At 44.7% G+C, this 25,852-nt stretch overlaps 1 protein-coding gene across 1 annotated transcript in view; it reads right to left on the bottom strand.

The window, feature by feature from the left end:
* The window catches only part of erfl3 (Ets2 repressor factor like 3), a 46,815-nt gene that overhangs the window by 4,466 nt on the left and 16,497 nt on the right, over positions 1–25,852 (bottom strand). The window contains exon 2 of the mRNA XM_056445066.1: positions 11,760–11,994. Within this exon, the coding sequence (XP_056301041.1) occupies positions 11,760–11,994 (235 nt within the window). The remainder of the gene's footprint in view (positions 1–11,759; positions 11,995–25,852) is intronic.

The raw sequence follows: 25,852 nt of genomic DNA, 5'->3' as shown, positions 1-25,852 counted from the left end.
CAGCACACTTACACATACAAAACAGGTTAAGTGTATTCGGTAAAGCTCAAGAGAAATTGACTTTCTCCTGCGATTCCAGACAGTTAAACAGTCAACTTTAGACGTCTCCATTTCTTTCCGTGTAATTTATAACCACATGCTGCAGTTTCCACGATGTCGATGCAGTTGAATCGAGACCCGTCCTTCATGGCGGTTAAACTTATTGTCGTCCTAGGCTGCATTCGTTTGAGACCAGTGTAATTATAGCAACATTGGCATTAATATGGGCGCATCCCAAAGGCCAATAATATCACTGTGCTGACACATCTGACTCCGGCTCATGGCAGTTGGATCGTAGGGAGCGTAGCCAACAGAAATAGTGTGTGTGCGCTTGGCTGCACACACACACACACACACACACACACACACACACGTGCAGCGAGTACAAAGGACGCCGAGATGCATAGTGGGAAGCAGACAACAACTTTGAGTAATCCTAGCCGCGGCAACTGATGCGGTGTTTGGAGCACATGGTCGCCCCTTCTTTCCCCCCCCCCCTCCTGCACCATCATACAAGCGGACTTTGAAGAGCATTTGAACTCACTTCAAAAGAGAAGAAAGAGATTCTTTGAGTGCCTGTGTTTAGCTGCCCACCACACACACCGTTACGCACACACACACACACACGCCGTACACACACACCTCTCCCATATCCTGACTCTACAACTGCCATCTTATTCTCAAACACACGTGTGCCCACACATACCCGCAGCACACATCGTCCGGGAGATGACGCCTCATCTCGCTCCCCTTTGAACCAAAAGAGAACATCGACCAATCAACGCAAAGAGGAACAGGGCAGGGTTTATGTCAGCCGTTGGTACCGTCTGATTTTAAGCCGTGGGTTAAAGCTGCGATTACACAGAGTCACGATCAAAGAAGAGACGCACGCACTTTCCCTAAACCCGTCGATTTGCTCACGTAACACAGAAGCCCCACCGTGTTGGAAAGCACAGCCGCCGGTATCCTGATCAACCACAGTGCAGTAAAGAATTGGAAATGTTACTCAAAAGAAGTTGATTGTTAACCGTTAATCACATCTTAAATGCAACAAGTTGCACATCATCCATCGGTTCTCCTGGCCGTGGGGACATCGCTTTGCTGACTCTGGAACATTCGGTAACAACCTGGAGGTTTGTGCACGAGCGTTTGACCACTCGTGTGTGTGTTGCCCCATTAGACTCCAGGTCCAAAACAGGAAATATCAGAAGCGTACAAAGCCTGATGTCTGTCAGTCGTGAGGTGTGGTTGTGGTAAAGAGGAAATGTGTTCCATGTGTGCGTTCAGGTCAGGACTGAACCGGTTCTCAAGGGCTTCTTATATCACCCTGTGATATGAGACCGGTATGGACCTGTATACGCTTCACAGTCCATACCGGGATGACTCCACGTACACAAGTTTCAACACTAATGAATTGAAGCGTGCGTGTGTGTGTGTGTGTGTGGACAGGCTGTGCCTTGCCCATTGTTGGGCTGTAAATAGGCGCTGACGTGGACAGGAAGTAGGGATTACAATACTCCCCATGAGCCCCGTGTTTATTTTCTGCCTCTTTCGTCAGCATTGGCCATTAAACACACACCCCAGCCAGATCTTTCTCCACACACACACAGCTGCGTCAGGTGTGTGTGTAAAAGCTGCACACGTGCACATCTTTGTGAGGAAACAAGGTTTGACGAGTGTTTCCTGTCTCAAAAAGGAAATGTGGTCACACACACACACACACACACACACACACACACACACACACACACACACACACACACACACACACACACACACACACACACACACACACACACACACACACACACACACACACACACACACACACAGTAAAGAGGGGGATCAGGTCAGGGTCCAAATCACGACGGTCACATGCTCTGTGGGTGGCGCAAATATGTACTTGTGTGTGCGTGTGTGCAAGTGTATGTGTTTGTGTGTATTCCACCCTCATAGAAAATAAAGGGCTCATTCAGTCAGGAACAATGCCATACACACAACGTTGATGTACGCTAGACACATGCATGCTGCAGAAGGGAACAATGGAGAGACCGAGCACACGAGCTCACGGAGAGCACAAAGTGGTCCAGCGGTGCCGGGTGCTCCCTCGGCACTTTCGCTCCGGCGCTGGGTGTTTCCACACAATGCGCTGGTGTAGAGAGGCCTTCTGACCTCTAAACCGGCCGAGCCAGATAGGTGAGTAACACTGGCCGATGCAGCAGGTTGTTGTGCAGATGTTCCGGCAGCGGCGTTACTTCTAGATCTACAGCGCAGCTCACCGGAGAGCAGCAGTTCAAAGTTCCTACTTTCTTTCGGGGCTTTCCACGGAAGAGTGTAAAAGTGGAATCGCACCATCATACGCCACCATATTACCACCAATTCCCTTCAGGTATTAGTTGCATGCCCTCGAGTCGTTTTAGCGCGATACAAACGGTAAACATATTTTACATTTAGAGCATCGCCATAAACGAGTGGAGCCGTCGTTCTACTGAAGAGTTTTTCCGTGGGGGCAAGCCTCCAGCTGTGGCGGCCAGTCACACGAAGCAAGCGCCACAAACATGCTTTGGCAAGAGTCTGTGTACAATGGCGCATTTGTGTATGTGAATGTGCACATGTCCTGTGTTGTTAATCTTTGCCAGCTGTGTGCGGCAGTCCCTCTGACCTCTGACCACTGTGTTGGAGGCGATGCGGGCTGCTGACTAGAGGACAGGGGGGCCTGGAGGTCTCGAGGAGCTGGGACCTCTTAGCATGATTACACTCATTAAGCCGGCACTCTGCAGCGGCTGATTGGCAACAGGCTTAACGACCCCGACTCTCGTTTGTGTACGGGCCTTATTTATGAGAGCTGGCTCATTTGTGGTGCAGGGAACAGGAGGAGGGGTCAAGGCTCGGCCTTTTTATTTGCGGGCAAGTTTACTTTGTCGACCCGAACACGCAGCCGATGGTTAAACATCGCAACGTTCCTTTCAGTCATTACTCGCACCAAATATGTCAGATAGCCCTTTAATATTTAAGTTTGCTGCTCCTGCAGCTTGGAATTTGCTGCAGACAGACCTGGGTCTCTTGAGGTGTTTTTAAAAATAGATTGAAAGAATTGGAGGGAAATTCATCTGGTTGTTGATGTTTTATATGACGGAGGTCATATGCTCCTGTGTAAGCTGTGTTGTGTTGACTTGAGTCTTAGTTTTGGTTTTATTCATGCTGTGATTTTGTTTTTTATACTTTAAGTCACTTTCAAAAACTTCTGAGACCGTTGCACTGTTTGTTTTGTTTGTTCTGTATTGTAATGTATATTTTGTGTAAGCACTGAGAGACACTTTACCCAGTCAAATTCCTTGTTTGTGCAAACTTACTTGGCCAATAAAACTGATTCTGATTCTGATATTGTCTGTCACTGTTTTATGTTGTATTGTATGAAACTTTATGTGACGTGCTACTGCTGCTGTCTTGGCCAGGACACTCTTGTAAAGGAGATTTTTTATCTCAATGAGGCATTTCCTGGTTAAATAAATTTAAAATAAATGAAAAATATATATATATCTGAGCAGTGAGATAAAAAAGAGCAGAATCCACAAAGGATCTGAAACACTGAACAAGAGAAACCAGCTTTACGCTTCGGTTTTCATGCATTTGATTCACTGTAATGAGAAAGAAGAACAAACTCATTCATTAAAACCAAAAATGACATATTAGTCTAACCTCTTTCAACATCAAGCAGATAAATCCACATGCAGATAAATGTGCACACGGCTAATAAACAGACACAGAGTGGGGGGGTAATCCTCCCAACAGGAGCGGGAATTTCACAGCAGCAGTGGGAGTGGCAGACCAAGATGACGCATGGACTGAGGCTGTGTCCCCCCTTAACGGAAAACACACACACACACACACACATGCTGATTAAGGGAATTTCCACCATGTGCATAGCAGACATGAAAGAATAAGATCATTGAGGTACAAATAATAATTACCACAGCTAAGTGATAAAAAGAACACTTCAAAACAGACGTGCCTTTTCAAGTAAGTGAGCGTGTGTGTGTGTGTGTGTGTATGGTAATTGCCACATGTGGTCTCCGTTATTAGCAGCGTCCAGGTTTTTGTTCTACATGGAGGGCACAAGGCGGCCCGCTCTCCAACCGTTTGCTACACATGGGACCGTTACCATTCACACGTGTGTTCCTGTGCCTCCTTTTTAACTTCATCAATCTTCAGTGCCGTTCTTCCTCTCGGCACATTACTATTGATGTGCGTCTTGCGAGGCTTCCTTTCCAGTGTCTCTAGTGGCGCAGGACTGACGACAGCTCTGGTGTCAAATCAGGTGACTACATTGACGCAGGCGTGTGTGTGGGAGATATTGTTGAATGCCCCGACCGCTTCACGCCTGACGTGACTCTGCTCAATTTACAGGAACAGAGGGACACGACCCGGCCGGCAGCGCTGGAAGAGGACACGAAAGAGGAAGCTAGAGAGAATTCTGATCATCAGCCTCTAAAGCCGGTACATAAATATATATATATATACAGGCACGTGCACAGATAGAGCCCTAGTGGTGCTCAAGCACCAGCCCCTTTGCCCTGGATGAGTAAAGTGCCCTTTTTGCTGGAGACACATTTTTTTATTCATCCGTATTTAAGAATAAAAGTTACTCTTTCTGTCATCAAGTCCCCCCAAATGTGTTTTAATATCCGACGGGGCATTTATTTGAGTTCTTGTGAGAATTTCACCTAGACCCGCTCCGCGGCGCTCACGAGCCCCCCCTCCTCTCCCTCCCCCCGCCGCGCCCCTCCCTCCTCCGCGCAGTGCTCCTCGCGCCACTGAACGGCTGCACCTCCTTCTCCTCTGACCCGCAGCACCAGACACACAGGTCCTGACGGTGTTTGTCCCCTGACGTTGTTTTGTGATAAATCAACCACAACATTACGCTGCTGAAAACATGACGTCACAACTGGTCCGACGTTTCCTAAAAAAATAAACAAACAAAAACTCCGTGATTTCAAAGCCTCGTCCAGCTGTTTACTGACGTTAGTTATGTTTAGAGAATAGAGAGAGGGAGAGAGAGAGAAGAGAAGAGAGAAAGAGAGGGAGAGAGAGAATTCAAGAGAAAAGAGAGAGAGAGGGAGAGAGAGAGGAGAGAGAGAGAGAATTCTTATTCCGTTCTATTTAACAGGGGCTAGTCTAGGATTTGCGTGGCCAGACTGAAACAAAATCATAAGGCCTCTCTTGTTCAGAGGGCCGGGCCAAATGTGGAGGCGGGCCGTATCCGGCCCGCGGGCCTTAGTTTGAGGACCACTGCTCTTGGCTATTGATGTCTATCAATATCGCTCATTTTTAAAATGACGTAAGAGGGCAAAACGGATCTGTATCAGACCAGCGAGGAGGGCGATACGTGGCTGGCATGACGCCCATTAGCCAATCAGAACGCTTGTACTGTTGTTGCTATATAATAATTCATCTTTATTCATAAAGAAAATGTAAGCTAGCGGTCTGATGCTGCCAGAGGAAATGCAGGTTGAGGACAGCGTCATCAGTGTATTGCTGCTAATGCTTCAAACACCATCATCAAGTTTGCGGATGACACAGTGGTGGTGGGCCTGATCTCCACAAACACGAGAAGGCCTACCTGGAGGAAGTTGCTGATCTGTCACTCTGGTGCCAGGACAACAGCCTCATCATGAATGTCACCAACTGATTGTGGACTTTAGGAGGGTACAACAACAGAGGGTACTCACCACTGGGGATAACGGACTACTGTGGAGAGGGAGGATCTGACATGGTCAACAAACACAGACACTGGTGAGAAAGGCAAGGCGGCGCCTCTACCACCTCAGGCAGCTGAGGAGGTTTAGAGGATCCTTCAGTCCTTCTACTCTGCTGTAGAGAGCGCCCTGACAGGAAGCATCACAGCCTGGTTTGTAACGCTGCGCTCAGGCTCAGGACAGGAGCAGAGAAGTAAGTGCGTTGAGCTGGCTACTGTGAACACACTCCCCCCCCACCCTGCAGGACTACCAGGAGGTGCAGAACCAGGAACAGAGAGACTGAGACGGAGTTTCTTTCCTCAGGCCATCAGGATTGTGAACGCCGACCTCACCAGGACCCCCACATAGACCCACACAACTGCCCCTCTTAGGCACACACACACACACACACACACACTTACTGAAAAATTTGTGTTGTTTTTTTTGTAAATAGTGTGTACTTTTTCCTTTGCACATTCCTGCTGAGCATTGCCACTTTCATTTCACTGCACACCCTGTGTGTGTATGTGACAAATAAAACATCTTGAATCTTGAATCTTGAACTCTGTCAGAATTTTTTTTTGGCATTGGGTGCCCTTTTTTTTGGTTTGAGCACCTGCCCCCCAAAATGTCTGTGCACGTGCCTATATATATATATATATATATACACTACCGTTCAAAAGTTTGGGGTCAGCCAGACAATTTCGTGTCTTCCATGAAAACTCACACTTTTATTTATCAAATGAATTGAACATTTCATAGAACATATAGTCAAGACATTGACAAGGTTAGAAATAATGATTAATATTTGAAGTATTAATTTTGTTCTTCAAACTTCAAGCTCAAAGGAAGGCCAGTTGTATAGCTTATATCACCAGCATAACTGTTTTCAGCTGTGCTAACATAATTGCACGGGTTTTCTCATCAGACATTAGTCTTCTAAGGCGATTAGCAAACACAATGTACCATTAGAACACTGGAGTGATAGTTGATGGAAATGGGCCTCTATACACCTCTGGAGATATTTCATTAGAAACCAGACACTTCAACCTTTAATATTAATTTACCACATTAACAATGTATAGAGTGTATTTTTGATTAATTTAATGTTATCTTTATTGAAAAAACAGTGCTTTTCTTTGAAAAATAAAGACATTTCTAAGTGACCCCAAACTTTTGAACAGTAGTGTATATACAGGACTGTCTCAGAAAATTAGAATATTGTGATAAAGTTCTTTATTTTCTGTAATGCAATTAAAAAAACAAAAATGTCATGCATTCTGGATTCATTACAAATCAACTGAAATATTGCAAGCCTTTTATTCTTTTAATATTGCTGATTATGGTTTACAGCTTAAGAAAACTCTAAAATCCTATCTCATAAAATTTTAATATTTCCTCAGACCAAGTAAAAAAAAAGATTTATAACAGCTGAGTGTTTGTCAAGGCTCAGGAAACCCTTGCAGGTGTTTCGAGTTAATTAGACAATTCAAGTGATTTGTTTAATACCCTACTAGTATACTTTTTCGTGATATTCTAATATTTAGAGATAGGATATTTGAGTTTTCTTAAGCTGTAAGCCATAATCAGCAATAAATCAGAATAAAAGGCTTGCAATATTTCAGTTGATTTGTAATGAATCCAGAATGCATGACATTTTTGTTTTTTTAATTGCATTCCAGAAAATAAAGAACTTCATCACAATATTCTAATTTTCTGAGACAGTCCTGTATATATATATACACATACGTGTATTATATATATATATACACATATGTATATATATACACATACACACATATATATATATATATTATGCACTTCCTGCAGCCTAAGCTCCAAATCTGTGACAGCTCTCGAGGATGGCCATGCTATAAATACACAGCTTGATCACATCAAGTATCCTCATCCATTCAGGAATCCTAAATCTGGACTCCAAGTCTGTTTGTGGATGTGTGTCCATCACATGCTCACATTAGTAGTCCATGTTAATTCCCTCGTGCCTTTAGGATCCCATCTGTAATGGACATTATCTTAATCTGACCAGGTCAACATAAAGCCGGGTCCACACAACACAGAACGAGATGCTCCTCTTACCACAACATGGCATCAGCTGAGGAAGATCCCCGAGGGATTTGTATGACTGAACTCTAATGCGCCGAGAGGTCATTGTGTTCAAATATGGATCACGAGATTGATTTGATGGATCTTCTTTCTATAGTCAAACAAAATTGTGACCCGCTGTCTCCTCGTGAAGCCGAAAGCAGAAGTCATATCCATAGCATTTGTGGAGCTCAGATTATATCCATTTTGTGTGACTTGGTTCCTCTTGGCCTACGCCAACGATGGTCTTGGTCCCGAGGCGATTTGCTTTATCGGCATGTTAGTTCAATTCGATTTACCGCTTAACAAGCAAACCCAATTCAAAGATCATCAAAGCAGATTCAACCAACCATCGGTTACAAAGTACCGCAATGCTACCGTCCCAAACAAACGATGAAGTCAATCGGGGAGGGTGAATCATATCAAGCAACACAAATACACTGATGGGGATATAATTCAATTCAATTCAATTCAGTTTATTTGTATAGCCCAATTTCACAAATTACAAATTTGTCTCGGAGTGCTTTACAATCTGTACACATAGACATCCCTGCCCCAAAACCTCACATCGGACCAGGAAAAACTCCCAAATAACCCTTCAGGGGGAAAAAAAGGGAAGAAACCTGGAGGAGAGCAACAGAGGAGGATCCCTCTCCTAGGATGGACAGATGCAATAGATGTAATGTGTACAGAAGGACAGATTTAGAGTTAAAATACATTCAATGAATATGACAGAGTGTATGAATAGTTCATAGTAGGCATATTCCACGATGGAGACCTCCACGATCCATCAGGCAGATGGCGGTGGGGAGGAGGAGTAGGCGGAGTCTCAACAGGACAGTGGCGTAGTCATGAGCAGGAATTCCACGACCCAGACGATCCATCAGGCAGATAGGATCTATGCCGTCTCATAGGGTCCGATGACCCCATGAGACGTAAAGTCAAAAGGACTTCCGGGAGAAAGCGGAGTTAGTAACGTGTGATTGAGAGATGAAAATTCATCCTTAAGGAGAGAAAAAAGAGGAGATAGGTACTCAGTGCATCCTAAAACGTCACCCGGCAGCTATAAGCCTATAGCAGCATATCAAGGGGCTGGACCAGGGCAAACCTGATTCAGCCCTAACTATAAGCTCTGTCAAAGAGGAAGGTCTTAAGTCTACTCTTAAACGAGGTGACTGTGTCTGCCTCCCGGACTGAAATTGGAAGCTGGTTCCATAAAAGAGGAGCTTGATAACTAAAGGCTCTGGCTCCCATTCTACTTTTTAAGACTCTAGGAACTACAAGTAGTCCCGCATTTAGTGAGCGTAGCTCTCTAGTGGGGCAATATGGTACGACAAGCTCCTTAAGATATGATGGAGCATCACCAATCAAGGCTTTGTAGGTTAAGAGAAGAATTTTAAAAGTGATTCTTGATTTTACTGGGAGCCAGTGCAGAGCAGCTAGTGCAGGAGTGATGTGATCTCTTTTCTTAGTTTTAGTGAGAACACGAGCTGCAGCATTCTGGATCAACTGGAGGGACCTAAGAGATTTATTAGAGCAGCCTGCTAATAAGGAGTTGCAGTAATCCAGTCTCAAGTAACGAACGTGAACCAATTTTTCTGCATCTTTTGAGACAAGATGTGCCTGATTTTTGAAATATTACGTAGATGAAAGAATGCAGTCCTTGAGATTTGCTTTACGTGGGAGTTAAAGGACAAGTCCCGATCAAAGATAACGCCAAGATTCTTTACAGTGGTGTTGGATGCCAGGGCAATGCCGTCTACAGAAACCACATCACCAGATAATTGATCTCTGAGGTGCTCAGGGCCGATTAAAATTACTTGGTTTTGTCTGAGTTTAACATCAAGAAGTTGCAGGTCATCCATGTTTTTATGTCTTTAAGACATGCTTGAATTTTACAGAGTTGGTTGCTCTCCTCTGGTTTTATCGATAAATATAGTTGAGTGTCATCTGCATAACAATGAAAGTTTATGGAGTGTTTCCTGATAATATTGCCCAAAGGAAGCATGTATAAGGTAAATAAAATTGGTCCAAGCACAGAACCTTGTGGAACTCCGTGATTAACGTTGGTGGTTATCGAGGCGTCATCGTTTACAAATACAAACTGAGATCGATCTGATAAATAGGATTTAAACCAAATTAGTGCCGTGCCTGAAATGCCAATCGACTGCTCCAGTCTCTGTAACAGGATGTCATGGTCAATGGTGTCGAATGCAGCACTAAAGTCTAACAAGACCAGGACAGAGAGGAGTCCTTTATCTGCTGCCATTAAGAGGTCATTTGTAATTTTCACCAGTGCCGTCTCGGTGCTGTGGTGTTTTCTAAATCCTGATTGAAATTTCTCAAATAAACTATTATGATGTAGAAAGTCGCACAACTGATTTGCGACCACTTAATCTAATATTTTCACGTGATATGTATACCTAAACATCCAAATCAGTGTTCATGTATTGTCTAAGCAGGCCTTCATGGATATAACCGAAAGGTGTAAAGATGGCCCAGCCAAATGGGTCAGTGGTGTAACGCTACTTTGCTAAACGTGTCCAGGTCACCAGCGTGTGACGGCATGTGGCCAGGGTCACTCGTATGGCATCTACGCGTATTATAGAGTTGGTTAAGTGCTATTAGTGCCTTGGCAGGCATGACTGATGTAATGTCTGGTGAAACAGAGCCAGAGAGTTGAAGCTATTGGGGTCTGTGGGTCTGAATGAAATGCTTCCAGCAGCTCGGCGGTAGAACTGGAATCCGATGCATCCTAGACTATTATTGTCGTGTCAGGGGAGTCTGAGAGATTCATAAGCCCATTGCAGAAATATTTGCCCCAATCTCAGTTATCAACATGTGTAAAACGAACTCTGGAGTCACTCAACATGTGCCCACATCGCTCTCATGCAATAAGCCATATGGCCATTGGGAGAGGGTGTCACTTCAAGAGTTCATGACCACGGGAGAGGGACTGGAACACAGACAGAGTGATATGTTGCGTTCAGGCTCAGCTCTTTCTTCACCATAACAGTCCAGTAAAGACATTGCTCCCGCTGCATCACTCCAGACACATCTCATTCATCTCCTCCGTCGTGCCGCTGCAGAGACGTTTTCCTACTCCAGTGACCTCCGCTAAAGAGGGAGGCAAGTCAGGGCACCCTGATGGTTTTATGGGGCGGACCGTAAATTGGGCATCCCTGGATTACGACCGAGTGAGGACTTTTGCTGCTCATCATTCCTCATCTCTCTTTTTCATCTCCATCCTGTGAACCATCTGATAAAGGCCTACAATGATTAGATACAACGGGTTTCAAGTGTTCCTCCTTCACAGCCAGGCTGACAAGTTCTTTAAGGTTTTTCTTACACCACCCGTCAATATCCCTTGTGGAGGTCAACGGTTCCTCTTCGCTGCTGAGAAAAGCCTCGGGAAGGCACTGGCGGCCCTTGAATTATTTGGAAAAGGAGCAATTTCATCCCCTGCCCATTAGTGGAAACCAGAGACGGGACTATTTCAGGCTCATTCCGCTCCAAAAGGACGACATTAGATATCCCAGGAGCCATCCAGCGTCCGTCCACCAAGGCCACGGCTTTTGCACACGGACCACTTTTACATTTCTCCATTCCAAGTGCATTATGGAAATGTATTAGCTCATTGGCTAATCTAAATATCAATGTGATTACAGAGCCTCAGTTAATTCGTCAATCAAGTGGAGCACGTTAGCTCTTTAAATATTAGCATGTGGTAAATGTTCATCCTTATCACAAGCCTCGGCTCATCTGGGGCACTTTCTGGTCCCCACAGAAGAGAAGTTAAAGGTCAGGAACGGGAGCAATTAACTCTGGAAGAATACACACTTGCACATACACAAAGAATACAAAGTTTCCCTGTCATCATACCTGAGTGCCCTGCTCAGCTTATCGTAGTTCATTTGGGGTTTACACTTCCTGGCACCCCACAGCCGGGCCACTTCATCTGGGTCTTTGATAACAAACTCGCCGTAGTCCCCCTGCCACGCGATGACGTCATGATACTCTTCTTTCCTGAGCAGCTCCAGGATGAAGTGCCACAGCTGGATCTGCCTGGACCCCGGGCTCGACTCGGGCTTGTAGGCCCAGTCTGGGAAGGCGATCCCTGCAAAAGAAAGATAAAGAGAGCGGGAGTGTTAGTGTGCGTCAGCGGAGCCCGACAATACCAGTGAATGATGTTGTGGGCAGCGCGTGTTATAAATTAACCTGAAAACCGACAACACTGCATCTAGTATTGAACAACTGAGCGACATAAATCTCAAATAAACTCTGACAAACCCGGTTCTATTCAGACCACTAAAAAACAGCTTAACAGCTCTCCAAAAGAAAAGATAAACATGATATGATAGTAGAAATGTGCAGTACGTTTCAGGTGAGAGGAGTGTGGAGGATGTATTAGTGTAGAGAACACAACAGAGTGGCTGAGTCAAGCAAAGAGTGAATGTGTGTGTGTGTGTGTCCTCTCTTTCCTTTCACTCTCCACTCAATCTTTATGTGGAGGATTCTCATGCTATTTCGTTTAAAAAAAAAAGTTTTTAAAGAACCAAACAACGGCAGAACTTTTTCACAATGATGACACAAGCCAGCCCAGCGAGGGTCAGGGGGGAAGTGAGGAAGACAACGTTGATGAACCTGGATTTGTTTATGTTGACAGACGATGTTTGACTTGTAAAAATATGATGAAATATAGAGTTATCAATGCAACAGGCAGATTGTGAAGGACTGCTGGTTAACAGGGCAAAGTTATGGGATGCCATTAAATAAGTATTTCATACTTGTTCAACTTTCCAATGACATAAACAAAGATATATGTTTTTTAAACAAGTCACATGTCATATCAAATTAACATCTCTTTAAAAGGATGACGCCTCTTTACAGCCATGCACAAGAAGAACAAGTGTGGGTGGACACTCGTACTTTTTAACTTTGATATGTCATAACATAATAAATGTAAGCTTCATCTTTGCTAAAATAAGCCCAGATGCTTTAAATTGTCTGACTAAGGCAACGTTCTGTTTCTGCATGTTAAACGTCAACAGAGCCGGTCATACAGCACAGGTGTTGAGTATTTATGTGACCATAAAATAATGATTTGGTCAGCTGGCCTGTCACAGCTCTTCCAGATGTTGGCGGTGCCTGTGATGCAGTTGAATGAAAAGAGGGCGCAGAACGAGATTTGGCCCATTTTTCATTTTCAGGTGTTTCACCGCTCGAGGGGTCTCCACTAAAACAACCTAGAAAGGCAAATTAAAGAAGCTTGACAGCTTAATGGGGGGGGGGGGGGGCAGCAGCTCTTCACAGGAAACACACACACACACATAAACACACACAGTGAAACTACAACACTGAACGTTGTAGTGAGAGGGGGCTCCGTGGAACAGTTCGGCACATGTAAAACCTTTCCACCTCTTTCCTCCCATGCAGTCATTCTTTCCTATGAGCGGAGGAAAACAACACGGCCAGTCATCTCTCCTGTCTATGCCTCCATCTCCCTCCACCCGCGGCTCAAAGGAAACGAGAGTAGGAGACGCAGAACGAGACTGTGGGCGTGGGTAATATGACTGGTAGCATGAGCGTGTGTGTGTGTGTGCCCAAATGCACAAGTTAGAAACCGTTTCTGTGCCAGCGCTCGCGTTTGAAAATGTTTATGCAAGTCTCCCACTAACATTCTGTTGCCTGGGTGGTCAAGGAAATTTGACACGACCGAGCAAAATAGACTCTTACAGAATAATATTCAGCTAGATATAGCAGCCCGGACTGGATGTAACTCCATCAACAGTCATCCTCAGAGCGCGGAGTAATGCACAAGTGAGGAGGTGGTGTTCTCAGAGTTTTAGCATCCACCCTGATGGTGTGTCGTTGAGCAGGACATCCAATGCCAGCTGATGCTATTCTATGTTTGGTGCAAATAGTATGAAGCTCCACATTACACCGACTGCCCGGCATACAAATGTGGCATGTCTGATGTAATGAAACACAAGACAATAGTGGATTAGTGTTGCTTTCCTCTGTTGTCCAACTGAGTCACGCACACGGAAGAGGATTGTTAGAAACACACGTATACATCAACTCGGATTGAACATAAACAACCCCCGCTGTCGCCATCAAAATGAATCGAAAGTTGTACATTTTGAGAAACGGTACAGCATCGTTTTGCTTCTCCCGTGGTTTATACTATTATTATTACTTCCTTTTTTTGGGGGCGATGTGGAAAAACATGCACGGCTCTCATGAAACCAGTGTCTGTGTCTGCGATGCACGTAACGTCACAATGGAAATGAGACGGGCTGGAAATTGAAAAGACAACAACGGAAACAAAAACAGGCCCAAATCAACAGATTACAGATGTGCAGGCTCGTCAATGGATTTGCAGGATGGCAACCAGAGGCAGCGATAGATCTGATAATCTCAGACCCTTTAGTCACTGTTGCGTAACACGACATAATGCTGAAGCACATCCAACAGACATCGATGAATCTGTACGTACACAAACACGAGTTGATAACTTTATTATTGTAGGCAGACATATTAAAGCTATACTGGCTAATTCCTCCCCACTGTTTCTCAGTGGTTTTCCTCCAATCACAACGATGCATTTGCAAGGCACGGCCCATGAATCACTCAGTTGTCCCACCTACTCAAGTCATGTTGTGACTCAATTACAAGGCTTTTGAATAGCAGTCGGACAATGTGCCTACACGGTTTCCATCTCCAAATTCCAGACGGGATTTTACCCGCGCTGAGATAGTGTGTGGCCGATGAGGCCGTCGGCAAACGGTCTGCGCCGGCAGCTCTGCGGCAGATTATTGTTCTTTTATAACACGCATCACGATGTGTGAAGTGACCGTCGGTGTCAAATCTGCATAAACTGAGCCGTCTGTGTTTGTTATTTCTCAGACTTTCCAGAGACCCCATAAGCAGTTAGCATGCACATGAAACAACACTCCCTCACCGTCTTTCTATTTCCTTTTGCACTTCCCACCCTCCTCCTCCTCCTCTTTTAAACATTCAAGCAAAACACTTGTTGCACGACCCAGAGCGAGCTACCATCACAGAGGAACCCACCGGGGGCAATCATAAACATATTCGTCCGGTAGAGAATCCAACAATAACACATAACCGCCCCCACACACACACACTCCTCCGGCAGAGGACAACACATTCCTTCCGGACAAAGCAAGCCGACGGCGTCCCGTGTCCACGCAAGTGGAGACGCGGCTTCTCGAAACGCCAAGCGGACTGAGATGAATAAATGTGCGTTGCTGACCGGATCTTAAACACCTGAACCGTTGGTGCTGCTGTCGAGCTAGAAATAGTTCCACTGAACCGGCTGAACTGGCACCAGTAGATGACTGGTCGTACTGGGAGTATTTACTGGGCGTGAAACTGTCTGCGTGTAAAAACACAATAACATCTCCACTTTGAAGAGATCGAGTTTCTGCAAATGTGAGTCTGTGACTTTGTGAGCATGCGTGTCAGTCAATATGCATCTGTAATGATCTTTTTGACTTTGGCATGGACCACTACACACACACACACACACACACACACACACACACACACACACACACACACACACACACACACACACACACACACACACACACACACACACACACACACACACACACACACACACACACACACACACACACACACACACACACACACACACACACACACACACACACACACACACACACACACACGTCCTTGAAATGGATCCCATGTAAATACATGGAGGACTGGAATGACGCTGTCATCAGCAACAGCGTGTATAAAAACACATTGCTTATAGAGTGTGTGTGTGTGTATGTGTGTGTGTAAGAGAGAGAGAGTCAGGATTAGGTTCAGAGGAATGTTGAGAGCAAGAACAGGTGCCTTTGTCCTTCTGTCCACCCAGAGTCCAACCCAGGCTGAGCTCTCTTGACTCGCACCGGATCGGCTATCGGACACTCTGATCCGTTTCATCGGCCCTGTTCACCCAGGAGGAGAATTTCTTCGGAGAATTTTTGGAATGTGTGAGTGTTGTCTACGTTCTGTATGAAGTTGGGAAGAAGAGCGACGAGCAGCAGGGAGGAGCCTGCAGAGCACATCCTAACCCCCTCCGCCACACTTAACCTCTCTGACCTCGACTCTCCCTCTCTTTGGCTCCTTTCCTCCCTCACCACCCCCCCCCCCCCCTGCCTCCCGGGGGAGACACCAGATAGCCATTACAGCATGCATGCGCAAGACTCACACACACACACACACACGGCATCAATAATGTAGAGTCTGGTGTGGAGGGTTGACGATAGGGGTGCGCCTAATCTCTGGCCTGGGACACTAGAGAGGTGCAAGTGCGTGTGTGTGTGTGTGTGTGTGTGTGGTGGGACAAGTGAGGGGCAGGTGGTATAAAGTGATGCAAAAGGGTCAAAAAGGAGGAGGATGAAGGGGAGGGAGAGATTGCAAGAGGAGGGAGCAATGGGGGGGGGGGTGGTCAGAGTGAAAGAGAAGAAGGCAAGATGAGATGGGGTGAGCACTAGGACAAGTAGAGATCAGAGAAAAGAAAGTTAGAGGAAAAAGAGATGGGGGAGGGAGATCGAGAAAACAAAAGTGTGAAGAGAGAGAGAAAGAGAGACAATGGCAAGAGTGGGAGAGGAGCGAGGGGGGATGGAGGGAGGGAGGAGGAGGAGGAGGAGGGAGGTTAAGGGAGCGATGAGATCATAGCTCGTCTGGTAGTCTGTTGTCATCCAGATCGGATTTCTTATCCCCCCACCCCCTCCACCCTCCTATGCCCCCCCCCCCTCCTCCTCCCCTCTGGGAGTGCGGATGCCTCTTTTCCTCGGTGTGATCCTGGTGGCAGGCCCCTAGCAGACTTCCAACACGGCTGCTATTCCAGCTATGTGCGCCACTCACCAGTCCAACAATGACCTCCACTCTCTCACACACCACGTGAGCAGGGAGGGGAGGAGGGGGGAGAGATGAAAGCAAAAGAGTGGCAGAGGAAGAAAAGAAAGAGCGAAATGCTTTAGAAGATGAAGAGACCAGGTGCTGCGTTACGGCTGGGTAACGGGCAACTCAAGACGAATCCTCAACGCTATCTGTTGGCCGTGTTTGCTCGCTGCGTTACACCTCAGTTCATGTCCTATTTATAATTCCTGATTCATTCGATGCGTCGCTGCAGTTTCTATCATCCAGAACTTGGAGCTCGATGTCTTGAGGCGGCTGTGGGCCGAGCGGGTCATCCTTTAACACGCGGTCGGACGTTTGATCCCCGGCTCTTTCTGTCGGAGTGACCTTGACCTCGACAGTGAGCCCCGAGGTGCTCCCCATAAACACAGCGTGACACATTTCAGAGCTGAAACGACTAGTTGATGAGGCAATTATTAACAAGAGGGTCCAACTTTATCCAGCTTATTAAATGGGACCCGTTGCTTCTATTCTTTGATATATACATACAAATATAAATATATATATATATTATAAATATATATAAATAAATATATATATAAATATATAAATATATATGATGGTTTATGGTATCGAGGCGTTTTTGACCACTTATAGCAACACAAAACATGTCCCTGCTGCTAATTTCTGATATTCACCAACAACAACAACAGTTGGTCGCTGTAATGCACCAAAAGATGTAGCAACACAGCAGGAAAGGTGAGTAGGAAGAAGACTGCCAAGCAAACACGGATGTAAACACTGCAATCTTTGTAAATGTTTTAGAGCGATGTCTACCCACAATGCATTGAGGAGAGACGCGGTGCTCGTTTACAGAACGCCCCACGCGGTCCCTTCAGCCGAGTACATTTGTGTTTTGGACTACATCAAGGAATGTGGAGCTTGTGCTATGACAAATTATAATGGACATTTTTTTCCAAACGATTTTCTGACATTTTATTGACAACATGCTTCATCAGGTCATTGAAACAAATTAACGGCGACTTCGTCGGTGATGAAAATAAGCGTTGGTAGCCGCTCTAAAGCGTTTGGCTGACCGGCGTGCCAAGGAGCGCCAGAGCTGACGGGAAGGAGGCAGAGACAGACGGGCAGTCAGACAAAGTAGTGGAGTGAGAAAAGGGATGAGGAGGAGAGAGAGAGAGTCCTACTCAGCAGCACAGCAACTGACGGGCCCGTGCCAAACTAACAGCCCAGTTGCAGACTCAGGATTTTCGTACAGGGCCTCTGAACAGCCATTAGCGGCAGTTGGCGAGCGCCGTACGACTTTAACCCAACTCGGCTTTAGCGTGGATGTGGGAAACGACCAGTGCAAGTGTGCGTGGGTGAAGGGGGTGAGGTCACCGTCGGCTCAGAGAGTCTGTAAAAGTGCAAAAAATTGAGAGACAGACTCTGTATTTGCCTGTAGCACATTCATGCACATATGAGCAGACACAGCCGGGTCTTTGTCACAGCTGCTTGGATAAGTGAAACTGCCCCAAGCGCCGAGCTTGAGGAACAGAGAAGACGGGAACACAAGACCGGGAGGGATAATAAAAGACTTGGGGGGGGGGGGGTGGACAGAGAAAGTAAGAGTGAAAGGAGGGAGAGAAGTGAGGAGGGGTGGGCTCCACAGGAGGAGGAGGGTAATCAGAGCCCGTATGCCTGAATCCCAAAGTGTCTGGACTCTTCCCACCAAGGCCATTAAAAATTCATGAGGCCAATACTCGAGGAAGACGAGAGTGTGAGACATAGACTGAGACAGGGATACAGCAGAGGGACAGGAAAGTTAGGAAAAAACATGGATGGGAAGAGTGAATCATTTGAGCGGGAACTTTTCACAGAAAATGTATTTCTTAAAAATACTACTTAAATCTTCAAATATGAACTCCTGGCAGAACATATAACGTTTTGTACTTTGATTTGATCCTTTTTTGTTTATAATAATCTCAGTATGCAATACTTGTTGTACGAGAGAGGATGAGTTGGGCTGTAACAAACAATGATTAATATGAATTATCTTCTCAATAAACCCATTTATTGTCTGGTCAACACCATTTCAAATAAATAGTGAAACATGTTCATCACCTGAGAATTAAAGATGATTTCTTTAAATTGATTGTTTTGTTTGACAAAGCAGAAAATGTTAAACTTTCTATCAACACAAACTAAGAAAACATGCACATTTAGACATTTGACGAACTGGAAGCAGAAAAACTGCCATTTCTGTTTCCAAAGAAATGACATGTACAATTAATCGTCAATGAGAAAAATATACTTGAGAATGTTCTGTGCGTCCACTTATTGTTTCAGTCGTTGGTTAATTACTGCTGTGACTCAACTGAAAAGATTTTCTATTTGACAAAAATAATCAAGAAGAATCAGCAATCACAGCCACCGGTGGGAATGTGTCGTGGAGATGCAGATCAGCAAAGATGTCGACAGTCTCTATTTTAATTTCCCAGTGGTTCACTATAAAGTCTGCAGAACTCAAGTTAGATGATGATACACGAGTAGGCAAGTTGTTTGGTTGATTATACAAGCTTGTGATGACAGTTTTATTGTAACATGCAGAGTAAATTTTAATGGTTTGGGAAAAAAAATCTCCAAGAGAAATGAGAGTTGTTAATAAACCAGACGGAGACTAAATTCCCAGAGAGGAATTGTTGTTGTAGGAGCCAAGAGCATTCATAACCCCTGCTAACCCGAGTACCTGGGGGGGTAAACAAACAGATTTATGTCTAGCAGGCCGCTCAGCTATTCTTAGAGGTCAACCACAGTCTACATTTCATATAGGCTCTTCCTCACATGTAGCAGCAGAGAGGAAGAGAAGAGCGAGAAGGAAGAGAGGGCTCTGTGGCCTTGGAGGACACACACACACACACACACACACGTTATTGTTCCGTGTGAGAGAACACACGACATCGATGGAGAGAAGAGGGAAAGTACAGAAGTACTGAAGGAGGAAGGGAATGAGGGAACAAGTGGGAAATGGAGTGAGCAGGACATGACGTTAGGTTTCCTCTCTTTATTGTCCTCCAGTGAACGGACAAGACGTCTTTTCCAGGAAATCGTAGGGGAGGAGCAGAAGAGAAGCCAGAGGGTCCATCGGGATCCTCTTTTCCCGCAGCCCTCCGAATCTAATTCCCATGCAGGACTGCTGGACTGTAAAACTGTTGAGTCACGACATGCGTTAAATGTCCATTAGGTGAGGAAAGAAGGCTTTGAAGTGTGTGAAGGGGTTTTCCAGGGTGGACTAAAAACTAAATAACATAAAGCATACATGTGGGTTTTTTCAACTGACTGAGGCACTTCATTAAAAAATATATTAACTCCAATGTGATCCTTTCAGGGTTGCACCAGAGCATTTAGCAATTACCTACAAATTACAATTGTTCAAAGAAAACCGTTTTTTTCAGATCCATTTGGAATTTTCCACGCAGCAAATGATGTCAGTACATTAGGAACAAAGAATCAATAGTTATCACGTGACTGGAAACAATTGCCAACTGTCACGTGCAATAGATGGACATGTACAGATCCACCGGGGTCGACGAGGATCGGCAAGTTTAACGGACCAACAAACGCGTGAAACTAAATCTGTAAATCTGTGATCGCCTTGTGCTCGCCTGCTTTTTAAAGCACGTTGGCGACGGCTCGATTTAAGGCTGCGAGGACCCAAGTGGTGTCTGAGCACGGAGGACAACACACGAGCAACATGTACACACAACAGGCGGTTCTTCACCTGGGAGCTCTAAGAAAAGACACACACACACAACTTGTTCACATGGGAACTGGACGTTTAAAAAAGCAAACGTCTCAAATGCACGTATGACGGGCACCGTGTGGACAAAGACGTCCACGCTCAAACGGGCATGAAGCCCCGAGGCGCCCGATTGGCCGGACAACCGGACTCTTCTTGGTGTAATCACGCTCATAAACAAGTCTGGTGGGAGAGTGTGTGTTTGCGTGCACCTTTGATCCCCAGAGTGTGTCAAGAACAGCAGAATAATATTGTGTCAGTGAGAGAAGAGTCCCGTTGCTCTCCGGGCGCTGCTCGGTATATTTACTCTCACCAAAGTGACGCCCTGCTCCCGGGACATTCACCCGCATCCCTCGACACAACACACACACACACATACTCACACGTTGCGTTAGTTGACAAACTACACTGTCAAAGTGTGAAAGCCTAATGACAGCTTTATACGGAGTCAAATCGCTGGAGTATTTGTGTGTCAAATACATTTCATTGTGATGAATTGTCTGGACATTGTTTTGGGAGATGTGTGCGAATAATTGAAACGTGGCTCTGTGAGGACATTGCGAATCATACTCTCATTAAAGTTTGATCTCTACATGAAAATGAAGGTGATCGTTTAAAAAGTTAGCTTCCCCACACTAATAATGAAATGTGGCTTTAAATAGTTAGGGTCTGTGCATCGAAGCTCAAATATGTTGTCCCTTTGCCAGGATTTTCCTCAAAGTTACTTCTAGGGGAAAGATGTTAAGATGTAACACAGCCGTGCTGCGGGCCACCGGCGCCGCGCTTCTCTTCCACTCGGCCGGCCCACCTCACATACTGGTGTTAATGGACTTCACCGGCCAACAGGCAGTGAGCGGCCAGTGGACGGTTCACCTTTGGTTCAACAACACACTGCCTTCACTCAGCACTGCCAGGAAGTGTGTGTTTGACTGTGTGCACACCTCAGTGTGTAGGATATACATACATATATACATACACATATATATATATATAAACACACGTATATATATATAAATATATACACACATATATATATATATATACACACACACACATATATATATATACACACATATATATAAATGTGTGTATATATACCTATATATATATATACATACACATACATATATAAATGTGTGTATATATACCTATATATATATATATACATACATATACATATATACACACATATATATGTGTGTATATATACCTATATATATATATATACCTATATATATACACACATATATAGATATATATACATACATAAATATAAATATATATACACACACATATATATATATCTATATATATATGTGTGTGTATATATACATACATATATACATACATAAATATATATATATATACATCCATAAGAATGTCCTGCAGCCTAAGCTCCAGATCTGTGACGGCTCTAGAAGATGGACATGCTATAAATACATTATGTATCTATCTATATGATGTGGATTGCAAGAGAAAAAAATGTCACCCTTCTCTTCAGCGCTGAAAAAGCAAATCAACAAATCGACTGAATATTAATTATGTTTAATAATCATTTCAGGGTAATTCTTCAAAATTCAGAATATTTTCTGGTTCCAGCTTTTCAAATGTGACAGTTTGACAGGACAGTAATATCTAGACTAACAATAATATTTAGACTAACATGTCATTGAAAAGTTGAATAAAGCTATTCAGCAATAGTTGCAGCCCGATTATGTTTTACCCACTGACGTTTTGTTTTTGATAACATTTTATTAATTAAAACCTGAGAAGTGTGGAACAGCCACATGTGACCGTGGGGGGGGGGGGGGGGGGGGGTGAGCTTGGCGCTGTGATCCCCAACAATGTGCAGTTAGATTGCAACCGTGTGTTTGTAAGGTCCAGGGGTCAAAAGGTCAAAGGGTGACTTTGCCACACAGGAGTAAATTAGATGTGGCATAATCAAACCATATACGTGTCAGGTGCGCATGTGCGAGGAAGAGATAGGTGTCACTTTTGGGAGGTAGTTTCCTGGAATGTGGTACTCGAGTGGGACAGGATGTCAGCAACTGTTATGCACCACAACAACAAATCTGTTTCCTGTGTGTGTGTCTGTGGATGTCATTTCATATATACGCACAAAACTGACAAGATTAGAAACCAAAACAGGAGATAGAGGCAAGATAGTTCAACATAGCTCGCTCAATCTACTCCTCAGAGATTGTGATTTCATTGTCAAAACAAATGTAAAAGTACAATAATTTGGAGTCGACTCTTTCAAACGAATAAGTATGAACTCAGGCCATGTGCAACTTCTCACTTAGCTGTGAACATGACAGCAGGTACTGAAGATGAGCCAGAAGCTCTAAACATAAATGACAGCGACAAACACAAACAGCTCAGACGCGATGAAAAGACACAAAGAACCAGAAGAACAAGTCCACAATACCAGCTTCAGACTGTGTGTGTGTGTGTGTGTGTGTGTGTGTGTGCTGACTCAGTGCGTGAATGATTTTGTAATTCAGCCTTCACATCGCAAACTCTCCTTCATTTATTCTCTCTCTCTTTATCACACTGTCACCTAGCAACCAGACACTTAAGGCCTAAAAAATAACAGCCCAGAAACGAACAGAACAAAAAAATAAAGCATAAACGGCGATTAATCCCTTGAAGCCTGGAACACAGACTCAATAGACCAGGTATTAGAAGAAGGGAAGAGAAGGGCGAGATGGAGAGACGCAGGGAGAAAGGAGTGGGAGGCAGACTCTGCCAGCAACAGGTAGTCGTCAGGAGACAGAGATCTGCACTACATGGCAGAGTGTGTGTGTGTGTGTGTGTGTGTGTGCCCACGAGCCTTGGCTAGGAACAAGACAAACTTTTCCACCCTCTCCGAACGCGAGGGCTGCTCAAGGCAAACAAGGCTCCAGTGTAAACCAACCCAGCGGTCCTGCAACAAGCTGGCACCAAGGCCGCCTGCGTCAAACAGAGTTGGAGGAGAATAACACGGCGCACGTCAAAAACACTCCGCGAGGCCTCTCTCTCTCTCTCTCTGACGGCGAGAACCTTTATCCTGATTCTATTGCCCCTCCGCATCCCACAACATCAAGAAATAAACGGTGTTGTGAAACGACGCAGCAGACGGCCCACAGAGGCCGGCTGTCTCGGGTCCGGAGCAGACGCATTCCACAGGGGATCAACTTCTCCGGGACTCACGATGGCGAGTGAGAGACGGAGCAGCGAGACGCCTGATCTTTACGCCGGTGGCCTTCAAATCAGATCCGGCTGTGCATCTCTGCTCGTCAGTGAGAGATCAAACTCGATCTCTAGACTACACATCGGATTTTGACTTTGTGTTTATGTGTCAATACCATGTTAGAGACTCATGAACAGGTATCATTTTGTACATTTCATCTGTTCTTCAGGCTGTAAAACAGCAGAAATTAGTGAAGCGGTCCCTAGAGCCGTGACTACAAACCAACGGAATTGTTGCATATAAATCGAGTAATGTTTCAGCAGCGGTTGAATCATGGGGTCCTCTCATAAGGCAGGTTAACATCGAATAATGGTCATTACTCGGTCCCGGTGGGGATTCATAATTAGCATTCTAAATAAAATAACTGAATAAAGCATTATTTTGATGGAGCAGATTACATTCGTTTAATTAGGCTGAGGCATAACTTCCACTTCCCCCCAAAAAGACACAGAGCCGATCTGGGACCACCGTTATTCTGCTTATATATTAATCTATACCTGATGGAGATGTCACCTATATGCTGATGCATATTCACATTAGACTGCTCTGTCTATTGTACTCTGAATGCTCCGCTTTACTGGTCCTGAGGCAAAGGCAGCATCTTATTTCTTAATAAAAAAATTAATTGCGACAACCATAGTAATGTGAACTTGTTCCACAAAAAGATTAGTCATTTAATAAGGACCTCTTCTTATCAAGAGTTTCACATGTCCACACTGAACTGACTAAGAGCTTTCACGTGCGCACCAATACGAGATACCTTCAAATTAAAAGCAGTCGTCTGCTCACGGGGAGAGTTTGTGAGAATACAATCACAAACTATTCGTGGGGATACAAACCTGTTGATTTGATTTACTATATATTTACTTTAAGGTGCATCGCGCTAGCATTGCACCGGAAAAGGGGTCGAAAAGGAGCGTTCCCCTCTGGGTGTCGTGTTTCCATCAGTGCCGATTGGAGCTGGAGACGCTGAATACCTGGAGCCACTGCAGAGTCATTTCTCCAGGGAATGGATGCCGATTGTAACCTTTCCCACCGAAGACAAAAGCCAGATGTCGGTGGGTGTTGTGGGAAGGGGCTTTAGGGACACGAAGCATGCAACCCATGACATGGTCCGTCACGTGCAAAGTGCAGAGCAAGAGAAGCTGAAACTATTCAAATCTCCTCTTGGAGTCGTGCAACAAGAACAGCTCCATTTTTTTAAATAACCGACTGAAAAAAGCAAAACATTCAAAGCAATGACACGTATAATGTGGCCCTGGTTTCTAAATTAATGCAAACTGTCGTATCCATCAGACTGATGAGCATGGTACTCATCTGTTGACAGTTTGTTCTCAAGTCTGTTGACAGTTGGAAAAGTACCGAACCAAAACGATGATTTATTAATGGGCCGTATACACAGACGGCCCAGTCAAAGTCCCGTTAGCCCCGAGTGCAAAGACGCAATTAGAGGCATATTTAAATATTTGAATAAGAGCAAGATATTTGTGTGACTGTCACAAAAGACTATTTGAAGTCCGTGTGTAGCCACTGACGAGCTGACGTTGAATCAGAAATGGATATTGTAGCCATCGGTGCCCCGGTTCTTGCAGAAGACTAGAGGAAACGTGTATAAATATAGAACTCATAGGGTATAGAAAATCATTTCAATGCAGTATTTATGCTGAGATGACGTTATTTTGAGTGTTGATGGAGTTTACAGTGCTAGCGTTGTCTTGCACTGATTGATCCAAACTCCATTCACAAAACAAGCATTTTAAAGGTTATACGTTTGCTGTCTTGGGAACAGACCTGCCAACGCAGGAATTCAGACTTTTTAATGAATCTGCATCCATTCGTAGTAATTTTGGAATCCTTTTTATTAGTTTAATGTAATGAAATCACGGTAAAATGTGTTTACGTTGAGTTTGCTGACTTCCACAACATGCATAAAGCAACAACACGGGTTATGGATGATGACATGTTGGTATGTGCATTCACATTCAAAATGAGTTTTTTTACATTTCATTTAGCTGACGCTTCTATACAAAGTGACTTACA

Source organism: Pseudoliparis swirei, chromosome 22 (assembly GCF_029220125.1).
Source record: "Pseudoliparis swirei isolate HS2019 ecotype Mariana Trench chromosome 22, NWPU_hadal_v1, whole genome shotgun sequence".
Lineage (NCBI taxonomy): Eukaryota > Metazoa > Chordata > Actinopteri > Perciformes > Liparidae > Pseudoliparis > Pseudoliparis swirei.
This window is presented reverse-complemented; position numbering and strand designations above follow the sequence as displayed.